Source organism: Dermacentor andersoni, chromosome 1, assembly GCF_023375885.2.
Source record: "Dermacentor andersoni chromosome 1, qqDerAnde1_hic_scaffold, whole genome shotgun sequence".
Lineage (NCBI taxonomy): Eukaryota > Metazoa > Arthropoda > Arachnida > Ixodida > Ixodidae > Dermacentor > Dermacentor andersoni.
The window spans coordinates 186,653,017-186,680,475 of record NC_092814.1 but is presented as its reverse complement, the minus strand read 5'-3'; the positions used below and the strand labels follow the sequence as shown (position 1 = coordinate 186,680,475).

General features: G+C 46.9%; 1 protein-coding gene across 1 annotated transcript in view; it reads left to right on the top strand.

The window, feature by feature from the left end:
• The window catches only part of tst (superkiller complex helicase subunit twister), a 124,804-nt gene extending 112,707 nt beyond the window's left edge, over positions 1-12,097 (top strand). The window contains exons 23-24 of the mRNA XM_055062873.2: positions 103-304; positions 3,848-12,097. Of these exons, the coding sequence (XP_054918848.2) occupies positions 103-303 (201 nt within the window). The 3' untranslated portion in view covers position 304; positions 3,848-12,097. The remainder of the gene's footprint in view (positions 1-102; positions 305-3,847) is intronic.
• The last annotated feature ends 15,362 nt before the right edge of the window (positions 12,098-27,459 follow it).

Genomic DNA, 27,459 nt, shown 5'->3' with positions numbered 1-27,459 from the left:
TTGCTGTCTTCTAAATTGATTGGTTCAGAGCTTCATTCCACATTTCAAAAGTTTGAGATAAGGCTGCTTGAAACATTATTTGTATTCTGTCCTTTAATGCAGCACTTTGCACACATCATGGAGCTGACAGAAGTTCAAGAAGGTATTATAGTCAGGTGCATTCAACGCCTGGATGAGCTTCTCAAGGATGTCAAGACTGCTGCAGGTATTGTTGGCAATCCTGAACTTCGCACCAAGATGGAGGAAGCATCACGCCTGATTCGGCGGGACATTGTTTTTGCAGCCAGCCTCTACTTGCAGTGAGGTAGGGCACTACCAATGTTATAACTCAATATAGTATTGATGTTTGTCTCTTTCTTATGCTTGGCTCTTTGTAGTGTCATGTTGGAACACGTTTCTGACGCGCACCTTTTTTGCCACGCGATTGCCTTCACTAATTTTCAAGACATGCCAGCATTGAATAATAAAGAAACTGAGTCAGATTTATTATAACTGTTGGTCATTGTGAGTGCCTTGGCTATCATTTTGTCCTTTATCATAGTTGGTGAAGAGACTCCTAGAGGTGTACTTTAAAAAAATCCTTGACATTATTGGTGTAGATGAAAACTGGGGCACTTAAGGTAGATCACCACCTTGTGAAATACATTAACTTTTTTTATATTTTTAGCATTTTAAGCATCGCAAGACATTTGAAATTGTGTTGCCATAAGAATTACATCATTTCTACCTTGTTCTGTTGAAATGCTATAGAGAGTTTTCAAACTGCTGACAGGCGCACCTGTTCGGGTCTAAAACATTTTTTTAAGCAGTCTCAGGGCCATATTCTTTACAGTTGCTTCTCGTAACCTTATTATCAATTAATGTTCATCACTGAAACTTTGCATGCTCCTCACAGTCAGTAAAGCAGCTATTAGCAGGGCACCGGATGTATGACCGCATTAAATTTGTTCTATCTTTTTTTTCTTTTCATTGTCATGAAGTTAAAAAAATGGTTTAAAAATGTTTTAGCTTCATGTCATACTTGCCACTAAACACAACATATGTACTCTGATATAACTTCTTAGAAATTGAGCAGTCGATTTTTACTAGAACGAATCCATTTACGGTTAATAACCATTAACTTCTTCTTGGTAATAGCTATTCATTACATACTGCACTAGTTAAAAAGCAGCATCCACACAACACATGAACTCACAATTTCACATATTAATATTCTGCCTACAGGTACAGCGATGTGGCACCGTATGCTCTTTCTGTGCAGCTTGCAAGTTCAACTTGTGCGGATGCAGCTTTATAGCCAGTGCATTTTTGAATGAATGGTTGTTGTAGAGCAGAAATGAGTGGTTGTCCACTGCAATTGGATTTATTCTAGCAAAAAATTAACTGCTCTATAATGTTTTTAACTCCGACATGAATGCATTATGAGTAAGTTGTAAGGATGAATGAATTGTAAACAGTTGGGTGGCCTTTTGTACACTCGTCACTACACTTCTGTTCTAGAGAACAGACTATTGGGCTAGTTGGTACTGCATAACTTGAGGCAAAGCGCAAAGAAACATGAGGACAGGAGAACGAAACAGAAACACAGCGCTGTGTCTTCGTTTCCTTCTCTTGTCCTCGTGTTTTTTGTGCTTTGCCTCAAGTTACACTTCTGTGTTTATTCTGAATGAAGATTTTGGTTATTGTTAAGCACATTCAAATTAATTAGCAGTAGCAGATAGTCAGTAAGAGCTCACACACGTACCTAAGTTTGATGAACCGTGCCAGCAATCATGACGATAAACCGGAAACATCTCTCTGGCTGTATAAACACATGTTCCTGGACATGTTGTAGGAAGTACTGCTCTTCAGAAGGTGATGTTTCAGTTTCAACAACCTTTGTTCTGAGTACATAAATCCTGATAAAAAAGGAAACCCTCAGCCAACTGCAGCCTCATCGAAGAACAAAATGACAGAGTGCTTTGGTGCAAGATTTGAATTACTTCTAATGTTTCCTTTTTTCCAAATGGAAAATTTGTTGGCCAATAATCTAATAAAGCAATAGCATAACTTAGTGGGAACAGCTTCACGCACTTATGGCTTTCACTCTACTTGATGCTAATATATGTCAAGGAATTATCAGTCTAGCTTCCGGACATTCAAGGGAGGCAATTGTAGTCATTGGCATAGCCAGGGGGCGGGGGTATGTTTGGAGACTCAAACTCCCCTTTTCACCCATGCTAAGGAGCAAAAAGTATCAGGAGGTGGGCTCAGAAAGGGCAACACAGATGAAAGGGAAAAGTTGAATGTGAAAACAAGTCAAGGTCCGAAAGGAGGGGGGCAGGGTGTCATGTGGGAAAATCCCTCTCTCGTGCACAAAACGTCTTCGCCGTCATGCCAGAAACAAATGGGCAAAACGTACAGCTTACTATGCGTCCCCATCAGCTCGCATCTGATTGTGGAAAAAAGCAACCAGATTTGTGCTTGTTGGAAGAACGAAAGATAGTTTTGCTGGCCGTACTGGCTATGGCTGACACCTGAACACCAGGGAACAGAATTGGAGAATGTAGAGTAGGGAGCAAAAAGTACAGAAGGCCTATTTACAGTAATTACAGTATTTGCAATAGTGAATATTTGGACAATTTGCTCAGTGATTTCACCTCTCCTACAGGGGACACACCTGCTAGTGGGCATGAATAGGGTGAGAAAACAGTGAAGAGAGCCCATTTCAAGAGGCCCAAAATAAATTTCTGGTTATGCAACTGATAGTAGTAACTATAGAGGCACTGAGGACAAAATTATCAGCAGTTTGTGTGCTGTCACCATGGATTACTCCATGCTTAATTAGTGAGAAATATCAGCTGTTGCAAGGACGTTGAGAAAAAATGAGCATGTGGGTGATTGGGCATCATTTTATCAGCGGACACACATGTGCTGACATGGGTTTTAACCCTTTTAAGTGCCATGCCCAAGTCAATGCTCGATTCATCTGGGTGCCTGGGCACACTTTGTCCATGCCCGTGTAAAACTGTGTCACAATTTCCACTTGCTCCTTCGGTTTTTGATTTATGCAAACATTTGACCTTCTTGTGAACTCTGACTCAAAGGGCACCGATATTCACTGTGAGTTGTGTTCAAGGGACAGTGATAGCAACGAAGGGTCCAAATCAGTGATTAGCATAACATAATTTGTATTTTAATATTTGGGGCAGCAAACTTTGTAAACATTTCAGCAACATATCATCACTAAATGCCATATGAAGCTAAAGCCTGCTAATCTGTTACTTGGAAAAACTGAACTTGACATACTTCAGAAAAACCTCTGGCACATGGTGGGTGGAAACAGCCAAAATGCCAGGCAGACACAAGGTTAATGGCACATTATCAAGCCGTAATACGGTCCTAGTGTCATTACCAACAGCACCAAAATATTTCATTTGCTCATTCTGTCAAAACTATTGCATCTTGTACAAACTAATAGCTCATTCAGAAAGAGAACGTTTGTGAAGTGATCCAGTGTGTCATCTGCTATTTATAAAGGAGACCAAAATGATAGTAGTGCAGAGATGTGCCTGAAGATGACAGTACCCATGCAGCTATGCTGTGAAGTGTCTGTTTGTTGAGTTTAGTGTCGACCTTTGGTTTCCTCTGTATTTTCCTTTTATCAGCTTTTGTATGTCATACCATTTTGATAAGCTCTGCCAACTTTAGATATGTGACACTATTGGTGAATAATCTTTTTAGTTTACAATGCTTTTAGATTGCACAGTTCTGCTCAGTGATTGGCATGGAGCTCTGCCTGTGTGCCATGCAAGAGTGATGCTGCAGCATGGTAATGTTCAACTCACTAGATTCCTTCTTTCTACAGGTGGTCATTGGTGCACATGACAGCAAAGTGCTTAATGTTACGGCCATCAGTGCAGCAGAAGACATGTGGCCGATCAGCATGAGGCATCTGTCTGAAGACCTACCAATATTTGCATTTAAGTATCTGCAATCAGTAAGCACAGAAGGGGGAGGATTAATTTGCACTGTTGTGTAATGTATAGTGTGTACGAGCCTTTTGCCAATGATTTGACTCCTGCATGAGTGAACTGTGCACAGCAGTGGCCTTTTCTTTTTTTTTGCATCTTTGTCTATTTGGGTATGCACACAGCGCATTTGCTGTACTAACCTGGACCAGAGTTTAGTTCTGCTAAGCCACATGGTGTTGCTGCTTAGGCTTAGTCGATTATTGGCTCTGAGGGCCAATTATTGGCTTCTGTGTAAGTGGACTGTACACTGCCAGTGGCTTTTTTTTATTTTAAACTTTATTTTCTTCAGCTGTGTCTATTTGGGCATGCACATGGCACATTTGCTGTACCAAGCTGGATCACAGTTTAGCTCTACTAGCTGCATGGTATTGCTGCTTAGGCTGGTAGATTTTAATGCTTTTCTTGGAATAATTTTATTTGGAGTATACTTGGAGATGCTGAGTGTCAGTTATTTAAGTTATTTGCTTTTGTACAAGTGTGGCTTGTTGCTCAGATCCAGAGGGTACTGGCTGTTTTTCTCCACTGCCCTTAATTTTGTACATCCCTACACTCTATTGCCTTTATACAAAAAACTGTGATACTGCAAAAAGTAGTGCTTGATTGGCTTAGCTAAGCAAGCTGTTCGGGCCCGGTTATGCCTCTTTTTTGTTTTTTAATTTTATGCCAAGAATCTTGCCATTAATCATTGAAGTGGCTCTAAGCCAGGTACAGCGATTGGAAAGCAGAGGATGTGCTCTGTGTAAAATTTGGCAAATAAGCTTGACAAGTGCCAAAAGCAGGCTGTGCTGTTCCTCAAGTTTCTTGCCGTTCCATGTTTAGCGGTGTGCACCAATATTTTTCATCTGTATTCTGTAGTGGACTGGTGATGAGAAGTGATTGTATAATCCAACAGGGTGCCATTGTAGCATATATGGGCCTAAGTCACTTTCTAAGCATTTCATAAGAAAATTTTCACTTTGTGTAAGCTTTACAGGCCATGCAGCATTTCACTTGATGCTCTTGCTATTTGTATATTGTGGCAATGTTCAAGGGATTTCCTTGTTTGTTGAGTAATTCACCTTGCCAGAAAGATACTGCTCAGGCAACACATATTTAGTGCTGCATGTCTCTTATGTGTACCTAGTATTTATAATCAGTGTAAGCCATGTTGTGCATTTTGTTGACTGGCAAATAATTTTTAGCCATTAGTAACCATGCTTTTTGAGAGAAGCTTGGTGCAAGGGCACAATAATTTTTTTACTATTTGTTAAGGTCTTATTAAGAGGGCATATCAAGAAGTGACACTTTTAGCCAGAATATTTCTACCTGCCTTTTGTTTAGGCTGAAAATGAAAAACTGCTTGTACTGATGTCACTTGTTAGACTTAGAGTAAATTTCAACATTCTGATTTGGTGCATGATCAAAATATTTTGCTTGGAACTCTTGATGCCTTTCATTCAGTGGTGCTTCCAATAGAACTATACAGTAGAGCTGGTTGACTGTGTATAGCACTTGATACTAGTGTGTAAAATGTAAAAAGTAGAAGCAAGAAGGAAAGAAGAGAAATTAAATGGACTTTGCATCCCTCCAGCTCTATGAGCCCCTGTACTCTGCACACCACATACTGCTTGCTCATTGGTTGCTTAGTGTTATTTTGAATCACTGTCAGGGTGGAATGAATGTCATTTGCCTGTAAGCCTAGACTATGACTATCTCTCCTTACATGCACTTTATAAGTTATTAGCAGCAGCTGTTTTGTTCCCAAGATAGAATTTCGATGTATGGATAATGCCAGGTATACACATTGTATTCTGTATTTTGCATTGTGTATTTTAGGAATTAGGCTGTTAGAGCGGTGTACTCGTTCTTTTTTTTTTGTAATAGTCATTTGGACAACAGAACAGAATGCCGTGACACCAGAAGCATTGTCATTATGAAATGCGTACATTAATTAAATTTTTGCAATTAATTTGTCTAATTTATTCTAATTGTTGTTATCATATACTTAATATGATAGATTATATTGAGGAAAAGTAATAAGTAAACAGGAATAGGTGAACCTCATCCAAATGTTTTGGAAAGAAATGTGAGAAAAGAAGTACTAACCGGGAAGTCGTGCGACCCGAAGTCAGTAAAAATTTGGCTTACTTAACTGTGGTTGACATCTACATAACGCGAAGCGTTAGTGAATCATTACAGCACAAGACTCCAACAAGCACTGAGCTGGTGGGGCTTGAGCGAGCCAAGATGCACTTTGTCATTTTCCTATTGCATAGTGTTCTAAGATGCCAATGGGAAACCAAAATGAAATCGAGCTGGTGGGCGACACCAACATATAATGCTGCCTGAGCAAAACATGATGCTCACATTGTGCCGGCTACAGCAGGGTACGGCGGTGCGTTTGAGGTGTCGCCTTTTAAAAGCATGCAGTACACTTCCAATGGCACTATGTGTGTCACATGCACTATCAAACAGACAGATCAAGATGCTTATTGCAAGAGAGTTGACGGCAATAGCTGTGAATACGATGTGCAAGAACCAGTGAAAAGATTTGCTGGTATTGGAAGAGCAAACTGAGTGTGTGGCGGGTTTTTAATGTGGCATGGGCCGGCGAGTACTGCGGGGAAGCTGCTGTGGCGGGTGTCTACTGCTCTCAATCATGCATGCCTCATTCCTTTTCTTGTTCACATGAGCTGTAGTGGCCGGGAAACTGTACGGAATGTACGGAATGTTGGTGCTGAAAGATTGTGTTTTCTGGGAGCGTATTAACTGGGAAAAATATGAAGCACAACTGTATCCAGTAATTTTTGTGTTCTTGATCGCAAACATTAGCACCGGGAAATCATACGAAAGGGATAATATGAACGAGGTTCTGCTGTAATTAGAGGGAGTTCGCAGGAAAGCAGCACGTACAGTAAGTTTGTCATGAAAAAACAAGTGGTGGTGTTTGTGAGAAATGTTGCCTTGTATGATGAAGCGCATAGACAAAAAAAGAGGAAATTTAAATTTAGTGATGCCTATGTGGTGCGCACAAAAAAGATGAAGATGACAGAAAAAGCGCGAACGGCCACACAAGGCAAGCATGTGAGGAGAAGCATTTGATTGGCAGAGGTATTAGCTGGTGTAGTGAGTCGGACTAACACACTCTTAGCTTGGCTTGTGTGGTAGCTCAAGCTCTTGTTGTAATTTTCTCTCCTTTTTTGTTTTCTGTGCACGCACATGTGCCACTCGATTGTGATGTCTTCTTTGTTGTCCATGCACTTGTTCACATTATAGATGGTATTTTTTGTGCTTTTGTTTTATTACCAGCCCACCTTCCATTCCCTCCTCTTTTGTTTTCTTGAACTCTTGAGTTAAAGATTAAAGAAGCATTGAAACACTTTTTGAACAGGGTAAGAAAATGTTCCTGATCTGTCTACAGTGCTGCTGTAGACATGTGAGGCAAATATTATTCTGCCACGTGCAACCGGGAGTGTACAATCTCACATTCGGGTCACTTGCTCTCCCCCATGTCTTTTGAGGCTCGCCACTCTTTTTCTGCCTTATGCCACGTCAGCAATGACACTACAGCCAACGTGACGGCCTGCAGGCACCAGCCATTGGGCAAGTGTCCACAACCAGTAATTACTTGCAGAAAAAGTTTGTGCACCCTTACAGAGTTTCTTTTAAAAAAAAGGGGGGGGGGGGGGGGGAAAGCAGTGATAGTTAACAGGTCCTGCCTATCCAGTCACCACTCCTTTGTTGCTCTCAGGCACCTTTGTCAGACACCAGCCTTAAAGGTTACCATAAGTGCACTGTAAGAAGGAGAAAAATAAAAATGATGTAGGCAAGCAATCACTATTGGCGCTGCCACAGCTAGGAGGAACCGATAAGTTGAGGGAGAATGATAAGTCAACATTGCGCTCTTTATACCTATTTTCAAATTAGGTGCTTTTCAAAATTTTCTCTATGAATATATATTCATATAAATGCATCACACTTATTCCAACATATTTCTCAGGTTGCAAGAAAAGTTTTCCAGTGTTTCTTGAGGAGGACTGGCACATATTTTCCAAGTTTCAGAAACTCTCCCACACGCTTTTCACACTACATTAAATCAATACTAAAGTTAGACTCGAAACGCCTGACCTGGCATCATCTACATTATTGTGACATTATGACACAGTGCTAAATATGCTGACTCGGTATAGCAGTGAGGCTAGGTATGATAATGTTGCTAATAAAACAAGGCCAACAAGAATGCTGCAAGAATTTCTTCTAGCTGTGCTCATGCGTAGCAGACTCGTCAATAACAGGAATGGAGTGAGCCAGCATATAAAGACATCATGCGTATAAAGACACTTCCTGCGTACTGAAACTGAAAATTGTTTATAGAAAAGTGTTCTATAGTAAATTATTTGAGGTGGTCTGACACTTGCTGCTATTTTTGTCTCAGGTTTAGACGATTCGGACATTCATTTGCCATACAAACACATACACAAAATAAATAAATAAATAAATAAAAATAAAAATAGATGTAAAAAAGTCAGACATTTACAGAGCATGTTGTGTAGATATTGTGTGGACCTGTGGAAATGTATATTTTTTTTATGAAATATTCTAACGGAACTGTAAGTGCTTCTGTTTCATACCACCAGTCTGCCTATTATAAATGTCGTGCAATCGCACCTCTATTTATATGCAGCCTTATAGAAAAATATAGGGCTTATAGCAAGCAAAGTCATAAATATTAAAATAAACTTCCTTGGAGCATTCTCTGTGTGTCTGTGTAAATGCATACATTTTACAAAATGTGTTCGTCAATTTGCAAATGAGTTGTGTTTTGTGTAGGCCCCTCACAACATGACTGTTCATAGTGCCTATTATATGGTACTTTTTCTGATCACCAGTCTGCCTCCTATGAATTTAACATAATTGGGCATCTTAAATTGCAGTCCCTGTGGAAAACAAGAAGTACTGTGATTTTGGCTGTAGGCGTGCTAACTGATATGATGCAAGATCATATACTTCAGAGGAACACATATTGTTTAGTAGAATCCCAGCGTATGTACAGGCAGAAAAAAATGTTTGCAGCTGTGCAAAGCCCATGCTGTGTATATGGACAGTTTTCATGTACTTTTCTTGTAATATGGTTGAGCCCAGTTACAACAAACCTAGATATCTTGAATTGTGTATGTTAAATAATCAAAATATAACATTGAAGGTCGCATGTAGTGGAGTAGTATGCCCATATCAAACTCCATCCAGCAGCGCATTCAGTATATCGAATGACGCAGAGCACCATGCTCCTGCAAATTTGATTTTCCTTGGAACTTCCAATTCTCTTGCTCTGCTTCAAGTGACATCATTCATTTTCCTTAATCGGAGACTTGCTTCAAAGGTGTAATGCATCTTGCTATACTTGCTATATATGTTATACTCCAGCGGAGGCTGCGTATGGTGTGGCTGAGCGCAGCCACATGGGCCCTATCTTGAAAGTAATCTGCTGTGGGTTCAGAATCTAAGCGTGCCAAGAGCTGATAGCTTTGTGTGCGCTGTGTTCTCGCTGCTCAGTTCACGTTGAAGCGAGAGGCAACACGAAGGGCAATTTGCTCGCTGTTGCTGCTGCTCTTCCTCACGCCAGCATTCTTACAGCGAGCGTACGCGGTCATTGAGTGAGATATGTTCATGCTTGCTTGTGCACGCAAGACACCGTGCTTGTTAATTTAGTTAGTAAGCGAATATTTACAAGTTTATATGGCCGATAAAATTACTATCGTTGCTTCCTATAGATGTCTAATAATTTGCTATCGCAATTGATGCTTGTCCTTTCGGGCAAAACTGCGACATATTGAACACATGTTCATTCAGAATTCCTTGAAAGTTTTTGTCTTTGTAAGCTTTTGTTCCATCAGAAGTTCCAATATGATGGAACAATACAGCATTGTAAGGGAATTTCACAGTGCAAGTACCACTCGTGATGTGTGGGGTGCCACAGCCTGTGAAACATGATTGAAGAGCAAATGACTTTAAAGCCAAGCACCAGTTTCAGTGGAGCATATGGTATCAACAAAGTTTTGGTCTTTTTCCCACTGGTTAAGTCACGCCAAGCAATGCCAAATGAATACTTGGGGGAAGCGATATCCTTCCATCCAAGTACAGTAAAAGCTCGTTAATTAGAATTCCGCGGGGATGCTACGAAAATTGAATTATACAATATTCGAACTAATGAAAGCCAGAAAGAATTGCACGGTTAAGGCGCGTATATAGCCCGACGTGGCGTGAGCACTCCGCGCGCACGCTAACCTCACGTTAGCGTGAACAACGTCTATACTTCGAAGCACTGGCGCAGCCAACGTAACCGGACGCGGCCAACGCGGTCTGACGTGCCCGACGTCGAAGTGGCTCTTGCTCCATCCGCTAAAACCATCCGCGCGTTCGTCGCGCCGACTGGCGCGAAGAAGAAAAAAAAAAAATGTCGCAGTTTCGCCCGAAAAGCGAAGCACCGATTTCGATAGCAAATTAGTAGATATGTATACGAAGTAAGGATAGTAGTTTTATCGGCCGTATAAATTTGTAAACATTCGCTTACTAACTAAATTAACAAGCACGGTCAGTGGCACGGTGTCACGCGCGCACAGGTAGACATGAACACATCTCGCTCGATGACCGCGGAAACTCGATGAAAAATGCTGGAGTGACGAATCGCGGCAGTAGCAACGAGCGAATTCACCTTCGCAGCTCTCGCTTCAACGAAAGCACATCACATACGAAGCTACCGGCACTACGCGCACTCTGCAAACATCGCAGATCGCTTTGAAGTGTCATTTGAAGATGAGGCCCACGCGGGCGTGCACTTTGTCCACGTCGCAAGTCGCTTTCAAGATGAGGCGCCCGTATGGCCGCGCCAAAACAGCAGCGAGCCGAAGAAGAACGTACCCCCCTTTCCTCCGCCTCACCCCCGTGCCTCGCGCGCGACAGGAGAGGGCGCGCATCTGCCCCGCCTTCCTCGCTCGCGCACGCCAGATTGAGCCGCGCCGGCTCGCCCTCGCAAGCTTTCGCTCGCACGTACTACAGCATACGGCGCACGGTGACGATCTTATCGCCCTTGAGCTTCACACGGAACCTCGCGGGAGAGAAGCGACATGCTACAGAGGCGTTGGCCATGCCTGGCCAGGCGCGACGCGTATGCGCGTCCTGCGCGGCGACGCCAGCGTCGCCAACGTGCTCCCGCGCACTATCACTCTCCGCATCCACGATGGCGCGGAGTTCGAATTATCGGCGGCGGTGCGGATTTCAGTGTGAATTAGCGAGATGTGTTACATATTGCTTTCAATGCATTGCTGGACGGAACACGGCGGCTACTTCGAATTATCCGAAATTTCGAATTGACGAGTTGTGAATTAACGAGCCTTTACTGTATGCCTTTACCATATGTTCATGCATTGGCGTATCCAGAGGGGTGCTCTCCTGCTCCTTGACACATTCTGGCTGACTGTATTAAGCTTGCAGCAAGATGTTTTGACTTTGCTTTATGACAATGGGCACCTTTCTAACGTCATTGATGCAAAAAAAAAAAAAATATTTATGTTATCGGCATACATTGACTTGCGGTGATGGTGTGCTGTCAACTTGTAGCAGATGCCCGCTGTATAATGTGTGGTCTACAATGTTTTTGATACTGTGTGCGCCTAAGTGTGAGAATGATGCATGTCCTGAAACAAGGTACCCTGTGTGTGTGTTTCTGTTGTGGTTTCAGAGTTGAAACTCATTGCTACCATTTTATAGTGTGTATGTCTGCTTATAAGATCTGCTTTATGTAGCGCAGCTGGAATCTGCAAATATTGTGCATGGCATGGTTTTGAACACCTAAATTTCGAATTCTTCCTAATGGAAGTATAGCGTTTATTGCAGTCTAAAACCTGTTGATCCCCGCACTTGTGAGGAATTAAAGATTTTTTTGCGGGCACAGGTATATTTTTTGTACTTGCTTTACAGCCATGACTTGATGTTTATTTATCTGTTGCAAACACTACTGGCTGCAAACTTGAAGTGCAACATGGTTTTCTATTTGAACGTTTGATGAGCAAACATGGCGATGGAATTAAAGCTGATAAATTCATGAACTATATGTGGCTTGTGCTTCTTCTAGCACAGTGTTATGATTGCACTATTGGAAAAATGTATGCAGATTTTGCAAAACTGCAGAAAATATTAAGTTTGACTTAAGAAGTGCTCTATTTGCCATTGTGTACTCTTTTTAACACTTCTTTTTCGGGTTGCTTTTCATTGTGACATTCCTGCTACTAGGCGCATATCTTAGAAATGTGGAAAAGTTCTGTTTGCAAATATTCGACTTCATTATTCGACCTTCAAGGAACCGACAGAATTGACTGACCTATCTGGCGGCTCGAAATAAGGGACAGAAAAATTCATCCAAACACACTGTTGCTTTATATCTGGTAGTACTTACCCATTTCTCACGCATACCCAGTTTTTAACAGTAGAAAGGGTACACCCAAATCTTATGCGCAGCCGAATTTCTGACATGAAACTGTAGTGTGCCTCTGATTGAGTTAAGAAAACAAACTTGCAGCAGTTCTTCACAGAGTGGAAATTTATTTGCAAATAATGTCTATTGTCATCACTGTTGGAATCGCACCGCTGGCACGAGTTGTTGGAACCTCAGTGCTGACGCCCGTTATTGCAAATGGATCGCAAGCCCCAAGGGTAGCGTTGGCCTGGCGGCCTGGGGCACTGGAAGCATCCGAAGGTCCCGGCAAAGCATGAGTCAACTGGTAACAGAACAACTTGTTTATTCTAACATCGCAAAAGAGCGCGCGGTCAGGTCGACCGAAGTGGAGAGACGGGAGAGAACGTAACTCAACGGATGAAATCGGAGCCTCTCTCCTGGCGTCCGGGGGCAGCTGCTCTTATACTCTCGGCGTCGCGGGCAAGAAGGAAGGTCACGGGATGAGACCACGTGACGGCGGAGCACGGACGAGCTCAGAGACATGTTGAGACGAGTGTAGTGACTCAGCCGCCGAGCAGGCGCCGATCAGACCTCCTCGCTTCACACTTGGGGAGCTCCTCTCCCCGGCTGCCGCGCTTTGACAAGCGTGGGCACACACACACACACGCACACACGAAGACACGTGGCACTGAAACACGCCTGGACGCGCTTGGCGGGGAGGCTTTGCGGCAGCTCCGAACGGGCCAAAATGTCCGCCGCTTTGAAGGAAGCCCCGGCGTCCGTTGCATCCGCGCCGGCTATACCGCGCGTCGTAGGCGAAACGTAACAGACCGCCCCGCCGGGGGAAGGAGATCCCGATGGTCAGGGGACTGCATCCACTGTCCGGAGGGATGTCGCTCAATGATGCACATAACCGAAGTCGGGCGTCCGTCGGCGTTTCTTGAGCGCAGCGCACGGAGAAGGCCTCGTTCTCTCGTTCAGGTTCACACAGGACACTGCAAAGTGACTTCGGGAGAGTTGACATTTTTGTTCTCGTTCCCGGCAAGCGTTAGAACTACGCCGAAAGTCAACCGCTCAGTCAGCAAGCACGGCACAACCCTCACTAAGCCCTGCCAGGCTCTTTCCCCTTTTATACTACTGCCTAGTTCCTTACAGTAGTTTAGCAGCACTCAGAACGCGTCCACAAATCGGAAAATTGCACTAGAAAGCACATCATCACTTTGAAACACTACACAAAAGCAATATGTTAAAAATCCTGCCTCAGAAAGAAAAACATCAGTAACAAACAATTTTGAGGCTGATTCCCACGTTAGGGGCTTCGACTTAAGCCATCGGCGTTACCGTTGAGACTCCCCTTTTTGTAACGCACCTCAAAGGAATGTTGTTGCAAAGCGAGGCTCCAGCGCAGGAGGCGGCCATTTGTGGAAGAGATGGTCTGCAGCCATTGGAGAGGGCAGTGATCCGTCTCGAAGCATGCGAAGCGGAGATCGCAGCGAGCGACCGTACACTAGCTCAGCTGGCGAAAACCCCGTAGCCGCATGCGGCGCGGTCCTTAATGCCAACGTCACCCCAGGCAGACACAGCTCCCAGTCAGTTTGTTGTTCAAACCACAATGCTCTCAACACGCGCTTCATGACGGAGTGGAGCTTCTCAACGGAATTCGACTGTGGGTGGTACACTGAGCTGTGTAACAGCTTTACCCCACACCTTTCGAGAAAAGTTGTCGTCAAAGCGCTAGTAAACACTGTGCCCTGATCTGATTGGATTTCCGCAGGAAAACCAACTCGCGCAAATATGGACAGTAGTGCATTGACTATCTCAACTGAGCTGAGTTCCTTAAGCGGTACTGCTTCAGGGAACTTTGTCGCTGGGCAGATCACAGTCAAAATGTGTCTGTACCCCGTGGTTGTTACCGGCAGAGGTCCCACTGTATCAATAACGAGCCGTCTAAAAGGCTCCGAAATGATAGGTACCAACTTCAACGGCGCCCTCGATTTGTCCCCTGGTTTGCCCACCCGCTGACAGGTGTCACATGTCTTCACAAAGTGGTCTGCGTCCCGAAAACACCCTGGCCAATAGTACTCTTGCAAGAGACGGTCCTTAGTTTTCTTAACTCCTAGGTGTCCGGACCACGAACCCCCATGCGACAAGCGCAACAGATCCTGACGATAGCATTGAGGCACGATCAGCTGATCGAACTCCACTCCTCTGCGGTCTAGATACTTCCGGTACAGGACCCCACCTCTTTCCACAAAGCGAGCATTTTTCTTGGCGATACCTTCCTTGACAATGCAGCGTATGTTTTCTAGGCTGCCATCCTTCTTTTGCTCGGCTATCAAAGCCGACCGGCTGACTTTTAGCAACCTGTTAAGTCCGTCTGACGTAGGCGCGATGAGCAAATCTGGAGACAGCTCTTCTAACTTTCCCGTGTCGGGCATTTCCTCTCCAATATCTGGTGCCTTTAACGCTACAGGCTCAATTTTATTCCGTTCGGGCGTGCTCTGAATATCAGCTTGCTGCGCCTCTGACCCTTTTTCATTGTTCGACAACGTCGGCCCCGCAACTACCGCCTTTGCAGCGAGCTCCCGAACTTTCGATCTGGTTAAGGCCTGAACGCTAGCCTCACCAAACAAAAGCCCCTTCTCGCGCAGGAGGTGATCGGACCTGTTCGAAAATAGGTACGGGTACTGGGGGGGCAGCATAGATGACACTGCGGCCTCCGTCTCAAGCGCTCCGAAAGGTCCTTCAATAAGCACTTTTGCTACGGGCAGACACACGCTATGAGCTTCCACGGCTTGCTTGATCCATGCACACTCGCCCGTGAACATATCGGGTTCTACGTAGGAGGGGTGAACTACATCCATTGTAGCTGCGGAATCGCGAAGCACTCGGCACTCTTTCCCGTTCACGAGGAGGTCTCGCATGTAAGGCTCTAGAAGCTTCATGTTCTCGTCAGTGCTGCATAATGACAAAAACACGACTTTTGTTTTTGTTTCTGGACACTGCGCCGAAATGTGACCCGGCTTCTGACACGTATAACACACGCGCACTTGCCTCGTCTCGAACCGCTTTCTGCGTTCGGCTTCGGCTGCCGCCGTCTCCTTACGTTCGGTCGGACTGCTTTCACTCGCATCCGCACTACGTCTGTCCCCCTTTTCTCTCATGGGCGTGAACTTCGGCCTCTCAAACTTGGAGCCAAATTCACCCTTTTGACCGTCCTTAGCTCCACGAGCCCGACGCGTCACAAACTCCTCGGCTAGCTCAGCGGCTCTAGCCACCGTACTAACGTCTGGCCTATCCAAGACCCAGTACCGCACGTTCTCAGGTAACCGACTATAAAACTGTTCCAACCCGAAACACTGCAGAACTTTCTCGTGGTCACCAAACGCTTTCTCTTCTTTGAGCCACTCCTCCATGTTTGACATAAGCCTGTACGCAAACTCTGTATATGACTCACTTCTGCCTTTCTCGTTTTCCCGAAACTTCCGACGGAAAGCCTCCGCTGACAGCCTGTACTTTTTTAGCAGACTCGATTTCACTTTCTCGAAATCCTCTGCCTCCTCTCTCTTCAAGCGAGCGACTACGTCGGCCGCCTCGCCGGGTAACAAAGTGAGCAAGCGCTGTGGCCACGTTTCCCGAGAGAACCCCTGCTTCTCGCACGTTCGCTCAAAGTTAACCAGGAACAAACCAATGTCCTCTCCAAGCTTAAACGGCCGCATCAGGTCAGTCCTTTTGAACAATACTCGTTCTCCTGCACCGTGTGCCTGACTTCCATTACGAGCGCGTTCCATCTCAATCTCGAGACGCTTCATTTCCAAAGCGTGTGGACGGTCGCGCTCTTCTTTTTTTTCTTGTTGCTCTCGTTCTATCTGTTCTTTACGTTCACGCTCTTCTTTTTCTTTCTGTTCTTTTCGTTCGCGCTCCTGTCTTTTTGCCGTCTCCCTCTCCTCAATGGTCTCAAGGCATTCCGACAGCTCGTCATCCTCAGCTTCTAACTCAAGAATAGCCCTTAGCAGTTCTGGTTTTCTGAGTTTGTCTGAGACATCCAGACCCAACTCTCTTGCAAGCTCCAGCAATTTCGGTTTGCGCAACGACTTCCAATCCATGGCTACTCTGAATGCTGCTTTCTCTACTGCCTACTATTGTCTTGCCGCAAACTAACCCGGCAGCAACGACAACCACAATTACCAGCTCTGTTTCTGACACTAACAAAAGCCTGGCAAAACTCAGAAGAAGAAAGTCCCGCACTCACCAAACCTCGCAGCCAAGAATTCAGCGCAGTCGTTCCGCTGCAGGCAACCAGTCATCACACAGGGCTCGTTGCACTGCTCCCGGATGGTCGTTGTGCTGCTCAGCATACAGTCAACCGCATATCTTCGCTGCTGGCCTCCGTTGTCGCGATCTCACCGCTGGCAACCAGCTGTTGGGAATCGCACCGCTGGCACGAGTTGTTGGAACCTCAGTGCTGACGCCCGTTATTGCAAATGGGTCGCAAGCCCCAAGGGTAGCGTTGGCCTGGCGGCCTGGGGCACTGGAAGCATCCGAAGGTCCCGGCAAAGCATGAGTCAACTGGTAACAGAACAACTTGTTTATTCTAACATCGCAAAAGAGCGCGCGGTCAGGTCGACCGAAGTGGAGAGACGGGAGAGCACGTAACTCAACGGATGAAATCGGAGCCTCTCTCCTGGCGTCCGGGGGCAGCTGCTCTTATACTCTCGGCGTCGCGGGCAAGAAGGAAGGTCACGGGATGAGACCACGTGACGGCGGAGCACGGACGAGCTCAGAGACATGTTGAGACGAGTGTAGTGACTCAGCCGCCGAGCAGGCGCCGATCAGACCTCCTCGCTTCACACTTGGGGAGCTCCTCTCCCCGGCTGCCGCGCTTTGACAAGCGTGGGCACACACACACACACGCACACACGAAGACACGTGGCACTGAAACACGCCTGGACGTGCTTGGCGGGGAGGCTTTGCGGCAGCTCCGAACGGGCCAAAATGTCCGCCGCTTTGAAGGAAGCCCCGGCGTCCGTTGCATCCGCGCCGGCTATACCGCGCGTCGTAGGCGAAACGTAACATCACTTAGACAACTTTTTATGAGGCACATGTCTAGTGGGTATCTTGCGCTGATAAGTTTGCCTCTAGTGGCAGTACGCGCGTCCGTGGGGTGATGGTACATTCTAGACACCCTAGTGATACCGGTGGCACATGACCTCTTTCGATCGCGATCATGCCCGATCCGGATTGAAATTCTCGACTGCGATTGGCTCCCTTACGCAGCTTGCGCAAAGGAACCAATCACGATCGAGACATAAAGTGCGCCGTGACACCCGTATGATAGGATGGCCTCTAATGATACAGGTAATGTACCTGTATAATATGCTCCCAAAGAGAAGCAGAATTGCACAGAGATCGGACATCTTGTTCCAAACCTACAGCCACTAACCTGCTCGAAAAGTGACATCATTGCCTCAGGAAGACTGAAACCGCCCATTCCGGGCGAAATCCGACCTCTTTTTGTGCTAAGAACGATTGTCGGACCGAGACGCTCTGCTGCTGAGCTAAGCCTCAATCAGACCCTGCCTCCGCCGATACCGCCGCCGATGCCAGCCGCTAACGTAGAAAGTTAAAGGCCACACCCTAACCGCACAAGAGCTCCAGTCAGGCGATTGGACACCAGTTCTGTATAAAGCCTAAGCCTCCCGACCAGCCAGTTTGCCGAAACTACCTCACCGCGCTCCGAAAACGCTACCTCCAAGGCAGCCAACCTGAATGCCAGGAACGCATGCGACGCAGCAGCTGCAACCGGCAGCGGCAAGGCGCCGGCCCGCCTACACTCTTAGACAAAGGTACACCCTTTGGGGTGTATATTTGCCACACAACATTAATCATCTGCCTTGCTTGCGTTTCCTTTCTTGAAAACGCCGCGCCCGCTATACTTTCCTGTCGGGAATGCTATGTCATGTTGATAACGCGCATGCCGTTCGCTACTGGGAAGTACCGGGCTCGCCGCATTAAAGAAAGGAAACCCGGACAAGACAGATGACGATTATTGTTGTGTGGCAAGATACGACCCAAAGGGTGTACCTTTGTCTAAGAGTGTAGGCGGGCCGGCGCCTTGCCGCTGCCGGTTGCAGCTGCTGCGTCGCATGCGTTCCTGGCATTCAGGTTGGCTGCCTTGGAGGTAGCGTTTTCGGAGCGCGGTGAGGTGGTTTCGGCAAACTGGCTGGTCGGGAGGCTTAGGCTTTATACAGAACTGGTGTCCAATCGCCTGACTGGAGCTCTTGTGCGGTTAGGGTGTGGCCTTTAACTTTCTACGTTAGCGGCTGGCATCGGCGGCGGTATCGGCGGAGGCAGGGTCTGATTGAGGCTTAGCTCGGCAGCAGAGCGTCTCGGTCCAACAATGGTTCTTAGCACAAAAAGAGGTCGGATTTCGCCCGGAATGGGCGGTTTCAGTCTTCCTTAGGCAATGATGTCACTTGACAGATGTCTGTTATCGTTGTGGGACAAGATAAGCCCCAAAGGGTGCAAAGTATTTAAATAGTGTATACACTTAGGCAAAGTTACACCCTTTGGGGTGTATTTCTGCCACACAACGATAATCGTCATCTGCCTTGCTTGCGTTTCCTTTCTTGAAAACGCCGCGCCCGCTACTTTCCTGTCGGGAATGCTATGTCATGCTGATAACGCGCATGCCGTTCGTTACTGGAAAGTACCGGGCTCGCCGCATTAAAGAAAGGAAATGCGGCCAAGACAGATGACGATTATTGTTGTGTGGCAAAAGGGTGTAATTCTGTTTAAGAGTGTACCACCTGCGACCAAGGAGGTTCCCTCCCAGTGTAGCGCCGCGAGCAGCTGCTACCGCTCCAACCCAACACTTGAGTGGCCGTTCGCCCGCAAGGTGAACTGCGACTCCGAGATATCCCATGCAACACCTCGACTCGGGAAGGCAGTGCAGATCTAGCTCCAAATCACTTTACAGGAGAAGTTTTGCCTGCGCATCCGCCGACCAACAATACTTTAACCGTGGCAACAACACACTTACCAACAGCCGAGACTCTCAAAACGCTGACTTCCCTCACCATTGGAGACCAAACGTACCCGTGCGCGATTTACGTGGCACCCCCACCTGCCATTACCAGAGGAGTAATCACAAACGCCTGTGACGACGGGACCGAACGCAACTCTACCAAGACCTCTGGGGCGCTATAACATAAAGCTACTCCAAACTTTTCTATTCCAATTCTGCAATCAGCCCTCCGCGATTGGTCAAAACCTTTTTTGGACCTCCCCACTTCGCCTGCATGTCTGTCAAGCAACGTCACGAAAACCGCGATAGCTACCCATCTGTTATGACGTGTACACACTGATTATGCATGATTGGACCGAACAAAATAAAAATAGTTATTTCTGATTCGACGCCTTTTCGCCATTAGTCCTCAGCTACTGGTCAAAAGTTTAAGGTTGCGCCCACTTCACCTGCCTATCACGCGACGTCACAAAACCGTAAAAACTCATCGCGTCAAAGTGACGTGTACGCGTTAAAGATGCATTGATATGACGAACAAAACTGAATTTTCTTCTGTATAGTTGCAGGCTGCCCAGTTCCGAAAGGAATAAAAGATGGCTGCCGCCGATCGCTTGGGCACTGGGTACTCGCACCTGCCGGAGAGCATGGGTTTATTTGCGTATAATAAAACTTTCTGCGTGGCCGTGTAATGTTTTCGAACACTTTCGGCACGCTTACGACCGCGTTCTTCTTTGCTGAGGATCCATTTTAGTAGCATTTTTAACCTTCCGTTGCACGCCGCCGCGATTTTCGACCTGCCACCGTAAGCAAAGTAAAGCGCGAGACATGGTGCGAGCGGTCGTACAGCGCGTCGTGTGCAACTTGCCGCATGGTACGAATGAGCGAGCGACGCGTAGCTCAGCCAAGAACCGGCGCCCGTGCGTGGAAGCTCGGAATGCTGCGTAACTTCGATCAGAAAGTGAAAGCAAACTTATTTGCACAGCTCTCTTGTTTGAAACAATCGATGACAGTATAAACACGTCAGTGCGAACACCGTAGACGTGTTTCCGCAAGGCCGCGTTCGCAGTGTAGGCTCCGTTGACAGCCGCCGATCGCTAGGAGCCTGCAGGCATAGCTCGCTCGGCCATCGAATCCGAAACCGGTGGCGCTTGTGACACGATCGCTTGCAGCTCGTATAACAAAGCGCCCACGTTAGTCGGCACAACGTGTACACACTTATGTTACGCTTAAATTGCAGCACATTTGATTTCATCGGCGCCGACGGAAGCGAACGAGCATGTCAGGCGAGCTCGCGGTCGCTGGAAAACGGTGTAGGCCTAGCTCGCTGGCTGTCTATCCGGGGCGTGTTTTTACAATTGCTAGTAGGTACAGCGGGGCGTGGCACTTGCAGAGACCGCGGACGTTTGCGCGTATGCGCGAGTAAGAGTGGGTGCGAGAGAGGAAATGTGGGATCTTTCGTTCCTTGAATATATGACTCTGCCTAGGCACTACGGAGGAGTTTCTTAGTCTGTGCACGGCCGGACTCGACTCACTCGATCCTCCGCGCTGAGAAGAGAGTCGAATCGCGGAGGAGAGTCCGGCCGTGGGCCGTGGCGTGTGTTGTATACGAGACGTTCATTTGAGGGATCGCCAGTCGTTTGCGCGCAAGCGCGAGTAAGAGCGGGCGCGAGAGAGAAAAGCTGGGGGCTCTGCCTAGGCACTACGAAGGAGGTTTCTTAGCGCGTGTTGTACGCGTTTGCCCCCTAGACGTGCCGGCGTTGCGGAGTGGTACCGAGTTTGTTTACGTTCCGACGCTGGCTGCCCGCGCGGTGAGGCAGTGGGCACGGACGCTCCATTTGATGATTGCTGTGTCTGAAGGGGCAAGGTTCTGATTGGTGTTGTATAAGTCGCGGGCCGACTTTTTCGTCGCGACGATAGGCTGAAATTTTTACAAGCACTGCTCCAGGAGGGCACATGTAACCGGCAAACGGAGGCCTCAGGAGAGCACCTGATGTTATAATAAAGCAAGCGGCGCAGGATCTCCAGGGCACCCAAGGGGTAGCGGGGGGATCAAAGCTGGAAGCAGGGCGGTCCGTGGGTTGCGGCCGCGGAGGCCGAAGCGTGCCAGGGGTGCATAAGATCGGCTGTCCGCTGTTAATTTTTTATGCCAATTTTTTATGCGAACACCCCCTGGCACGCGCTGGTCTCTGCGAGCCCCAACCCACGGACCAGTCCGGGTTCTAGCTTTGGTGCCCTGGAGGCGCCGCCAATAATGCGAAATAGTGACACTTTGTTACATTTAGTTAAAAGCACGATTGAATAAATATAATTACGTCCAGCCACCAACTTATGAGGCTAAGTTACGCACTACCGCGCCCCGTGACTTCTGCAACACCAGTCAAAACTTTGCCTCTGAAGGTACGTCGGACTGACTTTCTCGCGCCTTTGGCGCTGGTGCTGAGTCAGTCATTCCGGATTAAACCTTTCTTGCTTTTTATGGCGCTATATTTTCAAAAGAAACATTACTGATTTTTCCGGGGGAGCATGCAGTAGGGGCCGTAGTAGAGGCCGAGCAGTCGTCAAATCGGGTGTCAGTGCCCGCTGCTGCACCTATTTTACAGCGCCGGCAGCCAGCGCACGAGCGTAAACAAACTCGACCCCACTTCTAAATGCCGGCACACCTAGGGACAAACGCCTATACAACACGTGCTAAGAAACTTCCTCCGAAGTGCCTAGGCAGAGTCACTCAAGGAGCGAAATTCCCAGATTTTCTCTCTCGCGCCCGCTCTTACTCACGCCTGCGCATAAACGGCTGGTGATCCCTCAAATGAACGTCTCGTTGTGTTGTATGCGTTTGTCCCTAGGCGTCCGGCAGAAGTCGCGGGGCGCGGTAGTGCTGAACTTAGCGTCGCAAGTTGGCGGCTGGACGTAATTATGTTTGTTCAATCATGCTTTTTTCTAGTTCAAATAACGTGTCACTATTTCGCATCATTGGCGGCGCCTCCAGGACACCAAAACGGCAACGCGGGCATCAAAGCTGCAACCCGGACTGGTCCGTGGGTAGGGGCTTGCCGAGGCCTGCGCGTGCCAGGGGTGTATAAGATCGGCTGTCCGCAGAAAGCCAACCCACGGGCCACCCTGCTTCCAGCTTTGATCCACCCGCTACCCCTTGGGTGCCCTGGAGATCCTGCGCCGCCTGCTTTATTATAACCTCAGGCGCTCCCCCGAAGGCTCCGTTTGCCAGTTACATGCGCCCTCCTGGAGCAGTGCTTGTAAAAAAACGCAATATATCGCCGCGACGAAAAAATCGACCCGCCACTTATGCAACGCCAGTCATAACCTTGCACCTTCAGACACAGCGATCACCAAATGGGGCGTCCGTGCCCACTCCCTCACCGCGCGGGCAGCCAGCGGCGGAGCGTAAACAAACTCGACCGTACTCCGCAATGCTGGAATGTCTAGAGGACAAACGCATACGGCACGCACTAAGAAACCTCTTCCGTAGTGCCTAGGCAGTCGCATATTCAAGGAGCAAAAGCCCCCACATTTTCTCTCGCGCCCGCTTTCACTCGCGCCTGCGCACAAACGACTGGCAATCCCTCAAATGAACGTCTCGTCACCGTTCCAACTGCAGCAGACAACCGGCGCGAGTCCGTGCCCTTATGCCACGCTGGACGGATGGAAGGTAGTTGCGTCCACTTTGAAACGGGGTGATGGCAGTTGCCACCATGTTCAGCTTTTTGTTTAACTGTGTTGGAGGTTATTAAAATTCGCCATTTTCTTTAAATACGCCTTCCTACACTTTTAACCTTATGTCACCTCTGCTTTTGAGCCACCAATCCTCCGATCGCTTTTTGCTAATTTCCACCGCATATTTATTTACATGACTATTGTTAACTCTGAACCCTAGGGCCTCAGGAAGCGTGACTGTGCCCGCATCGACATCGGGATGGATACTATCACATTTTAGTATGAGGTGTTCTATTGTTTCTACAGATTTACCACACACAGTACATGTGTCTTCTTCGTTAAATTTCTTTTCATAGCTCGCGTTCTAAGACATCCTGACCTAGCTTCAAAGAGAAGGTCTCTTTGAAGCTAGGTTTAGGATGTCTTACTGCCTCTTGAGTTATCATAAAACGCTTCCTTCATGATCTGCTGTTTCTAGTCTCGATATAGTTCAACACTATGCTTCTTTTCCATTGAATTTATCCAATTTTTACCTTACGCGTTTTTAACCTGTCGTTTAATGCTCTGTCTTTCTCCGTCCTCGTGTCTGGCATACTTACCGGTTAGCTTCCTAGTTCTTTTCCGCCATTGTGAGTCAACGCTCTTTCTGTATAGGTATTTAAATACCTTAGCTGCCCACCTGTTATCGTCCAATTTGCTCAGGCGTTTTTCGTATAGGATTTTACTCTGAGCTTCCCGTGCTTCGAACGATACCCAGCCCATATCCCCCTGTACTGCTTCGTTTGTGGTTTTCCCGTGGGCACCTAGTGATAATCTTCCAACAGCTCTCTGATTTACTTCTAGTCTCGACTGAATTTCTGCCCTTAAGCACAGGACCGCATTCCCGAAAGTAAGCCCCGGCACCATTACTCCCTTCTAAATACCTCTCGGTACCTCATACCTGTTGTACCCCCACAATGCCCTATGTTTAATTATCCCGGCATCTCTTCGCCCTTTTGCTATGAGAGACTGTTCTTGCTTTTCCGTGTACCTCTGCCCTTTGTTTATCTGTACCCCGAGATATTTGTATTCGGCCACTTGGGGTATTTCATGGCCTTATATTGTAAGCTCCTGATCAGTTGTATCGTTGAAAAACATCCCACCGGACTTAGCTGCACTAAAACTGAAACCTAGACTGTCTCCTTCGTCTCCACAGTAATTTACCAGAGTTTGCAAATCTTCCTGGCTATCTTCTAACAGTATAATATCGTCCGCATACATTAAATCCGGTAGTCGTTGCTCAACCTTTCCGCCTAATCTGTACGACAGATTATACCCTAGATTGCTTCCTTGTAGCCTTCTTTCCATACTTATCATATAAAGCATGAACAGCAGCGGTGATAGAGGACAACCTTGCCTTAATCATTTGTGCACCTCGACAGTTGTCGTACTGCTAATTCCTTCCCATGTTATTTCAGCATTATTTTCTCGATATATTTCCTGTAATTCTACAGAATTGGGAGTAGCGACGCGAGCGGCATTCGCAGCGCCCCTGTAGGTTGTTCTCGTGGCTAATAGAGGAACGAGATGGCGCTTTCGGCGGCGCGCCCGCGCCGCACGTCGCCGCAGCGAGAGCGCACCAATACGAAACCATTACCGCTTCCACCTTGCTTCTGTGCGATCAGCTGTCGGAAATGCAACTGAGTTTTTGCTAGTGCACTGTGCTCCAATCATTCCGGATTGAATCACGTGGATTGAAGACGTGTGCAGTAGTTGGCTGCAAAAATAGTTACTGGCATATGAAGGAATAGAATGAATCAGTTTAGCCAAGTTCGCGGACCGTTGCTGCAACTGACCGTACGTGTTACCGTCACTTCAAGCTGTACGGCTTTCTTCGAGGATACAGAAACTTCTCATCCACCAGCGTTGTATCGCTAACCATCAAAGAAAGTGCTTCAGCCCCGGAACGTCGGCAAGGGTGAGTACCGCTCGTTAAACAATGACAAAGGGAGTAGCGCCGCTTCCTGTCATAGTGCGTTTCGCGCACAGTATCTACACACATCTACCCAAACTGGCACGGAATATTACGCCCACTCTATCGCCAACGTGTCAGTAAGGGAATGGGCGCACACTTGAATATATGCGCACCATATACGCGCAATAAATGACGGACTATCCCGGTAGCGCACGAGTGGTCGAAGCTGAATGTTTCGTGGCGGTTCACAAGAATAAGCGAGTTTCTAATGATAATACATATTTGCTACAAAATGGCTACGTTTCAAGCCTTGCGCGCAGCAAGAACAAATCTATTGGAACTGAGCACACCCGCGAGGCAGAAATAATCACATAGTGACCGCACCAAGGAAATATACTGATTCAAAAATGTGACAAGCCGCTGCTTCAAAATATTTGCCAAATAAAGAACGAAGAGCAAGACGCACTAATCCTTATTTAATTCATGACCGGGAAGTTTGGATAGCTTGGAATACACAATTAGCCTCGCTTTTAAAACAGGCGCCATTACGTTGTCGCGCCGTTTGGACATAGTTTAAGCAGCTTCCAAAGCGCTTTTGCATGTTCTCTGAAGCTGTGGCCAAAGCTTCGTGTCGTCCACCCAGTCACTGTCTACGATATCTACCAAAATAGAGGTTTGCTAAGCCTCTCCGGCGTTATACACGCCCATTGTAAACGCGGAGGCAGTTGAGGCAAGCAATGTGCGCGTCACCACGTGATCAAACATGGCAGCGCCGACGGGATCGCCGCGAAAAGGGTCAATATTTTATGCGGAGCATTACGGTGGTGGCGAAAATTCGCCTGGAGTGTCCATGTAATTGCTATCGCAATAAAGACGTATGTAAAGTACACCGACAGTGCACCAACACGTTACTGTGCTTATATATCTTTGCCTTCTACGCCACATTTTTTCTGCTGACAACTGCATAAGTGGCTATCTTGCATTAAAGTGACTGGATACTTCGCAACTGAGTAAAATGTCTGAACAAAATGAACTTTAGAAATGATTACTGTTTCTAAGTTCTAGAAAAATGTTCTAGAATTGTTTCGCAGGTAAACAAAAAATATGTTGAACTCCTACTATTTACAGTTTTAGCTCCTACTCATTTAAAGTTAGGCAAGGGTCTGTTTCGTTCCCGAAGTTCTTGCACATTTGTGTGAAAGGTCATGCTGTATACACTTGGCAGTAGGTTACAGCTTAAAACATTAACACTGCAAAGGAGGGTGGTACGTCTACTGAGATGCATCTATGAATTCTCCAGGAATCATCCTCGACTTGCTCCTATAACGAGAAGAAAGGTGGTTAACCGAGGGGCCCGATTTTTATTACTCATATCATAAGAAGCCAACAAACACCGACACCAAGGACAACATAGGAGAAATTACTTGTGCTTAATAAATGAAGTAAAGTTTATTACATAACGAGGGCCTCGAATCCAGCAACATTGGTGCCTTCAGGTAGCATGTGTGGGTTTATTGACCGGTTGCCTTCACCCAAAAAGATTACGTTCTCGTGACACCTGCGGCAGGAAGGATGTTCCACGTCCGCCGCAAAGGTCTGTGAGTGGTGGCGCTGGCTAACACTCCCAGGATTCTTCCAGGAAACATAAATATCCAAGAAAGTGGATGGGGAAACAGCACCGCGGTAGCTCAATTGGTAGAGCATCGCACGCGAAATGCGAAGGTTGTGAGATCGTTCCCCACCGGCGGCAAGTTGTTTTTTCATCCACTTTCATTTCCATTAACTTATAATTTCTTTACTTCATTTATTAAGCACAAGTAATTTCCCCTATGTTGTCCTTTGTGTCCGTGTTTGTTGGCTTCTTATGATATATCTTTTAAACTTACCACACGGTATGTCATTAGAGAGTTTAGATTAGGGGATACAAGCCGCACGCGTGCGTTGGGGGACGCAAACTCCATTGTGGGCCCTTCGCGCTCTGTTGTGCTCGATTTGGGTTCTTTTTGTACGCCCGATGGCGTGCATCCCCTAATCTAAAGCTCTCTTCATGGAGCCATTACAACGCAGGCGGCACGAAATAGACGCTGCAGGGTTACGGCGATTATGTACGCCTATACGTTGCCCTATGGCGGTCGCTTCATAAGAAATTTGTAACAATATGACGGCCGTCATTGTGTAGCAAAGTTACGCTCTAAATAGAGCATGCTTTTCGTTGAAGGCTGTGAAGTGCTTGCCGCCTGCCCTGATTATGTGAATCTACCACAAAAACACATTCGTCGAGAATTCGTCAAATGTGTAAAGGAGGCATTTCGATTGGTAGTCAGAGGCCGCGATCAAGGATTCCATGCAACAACCTAAATGTCCA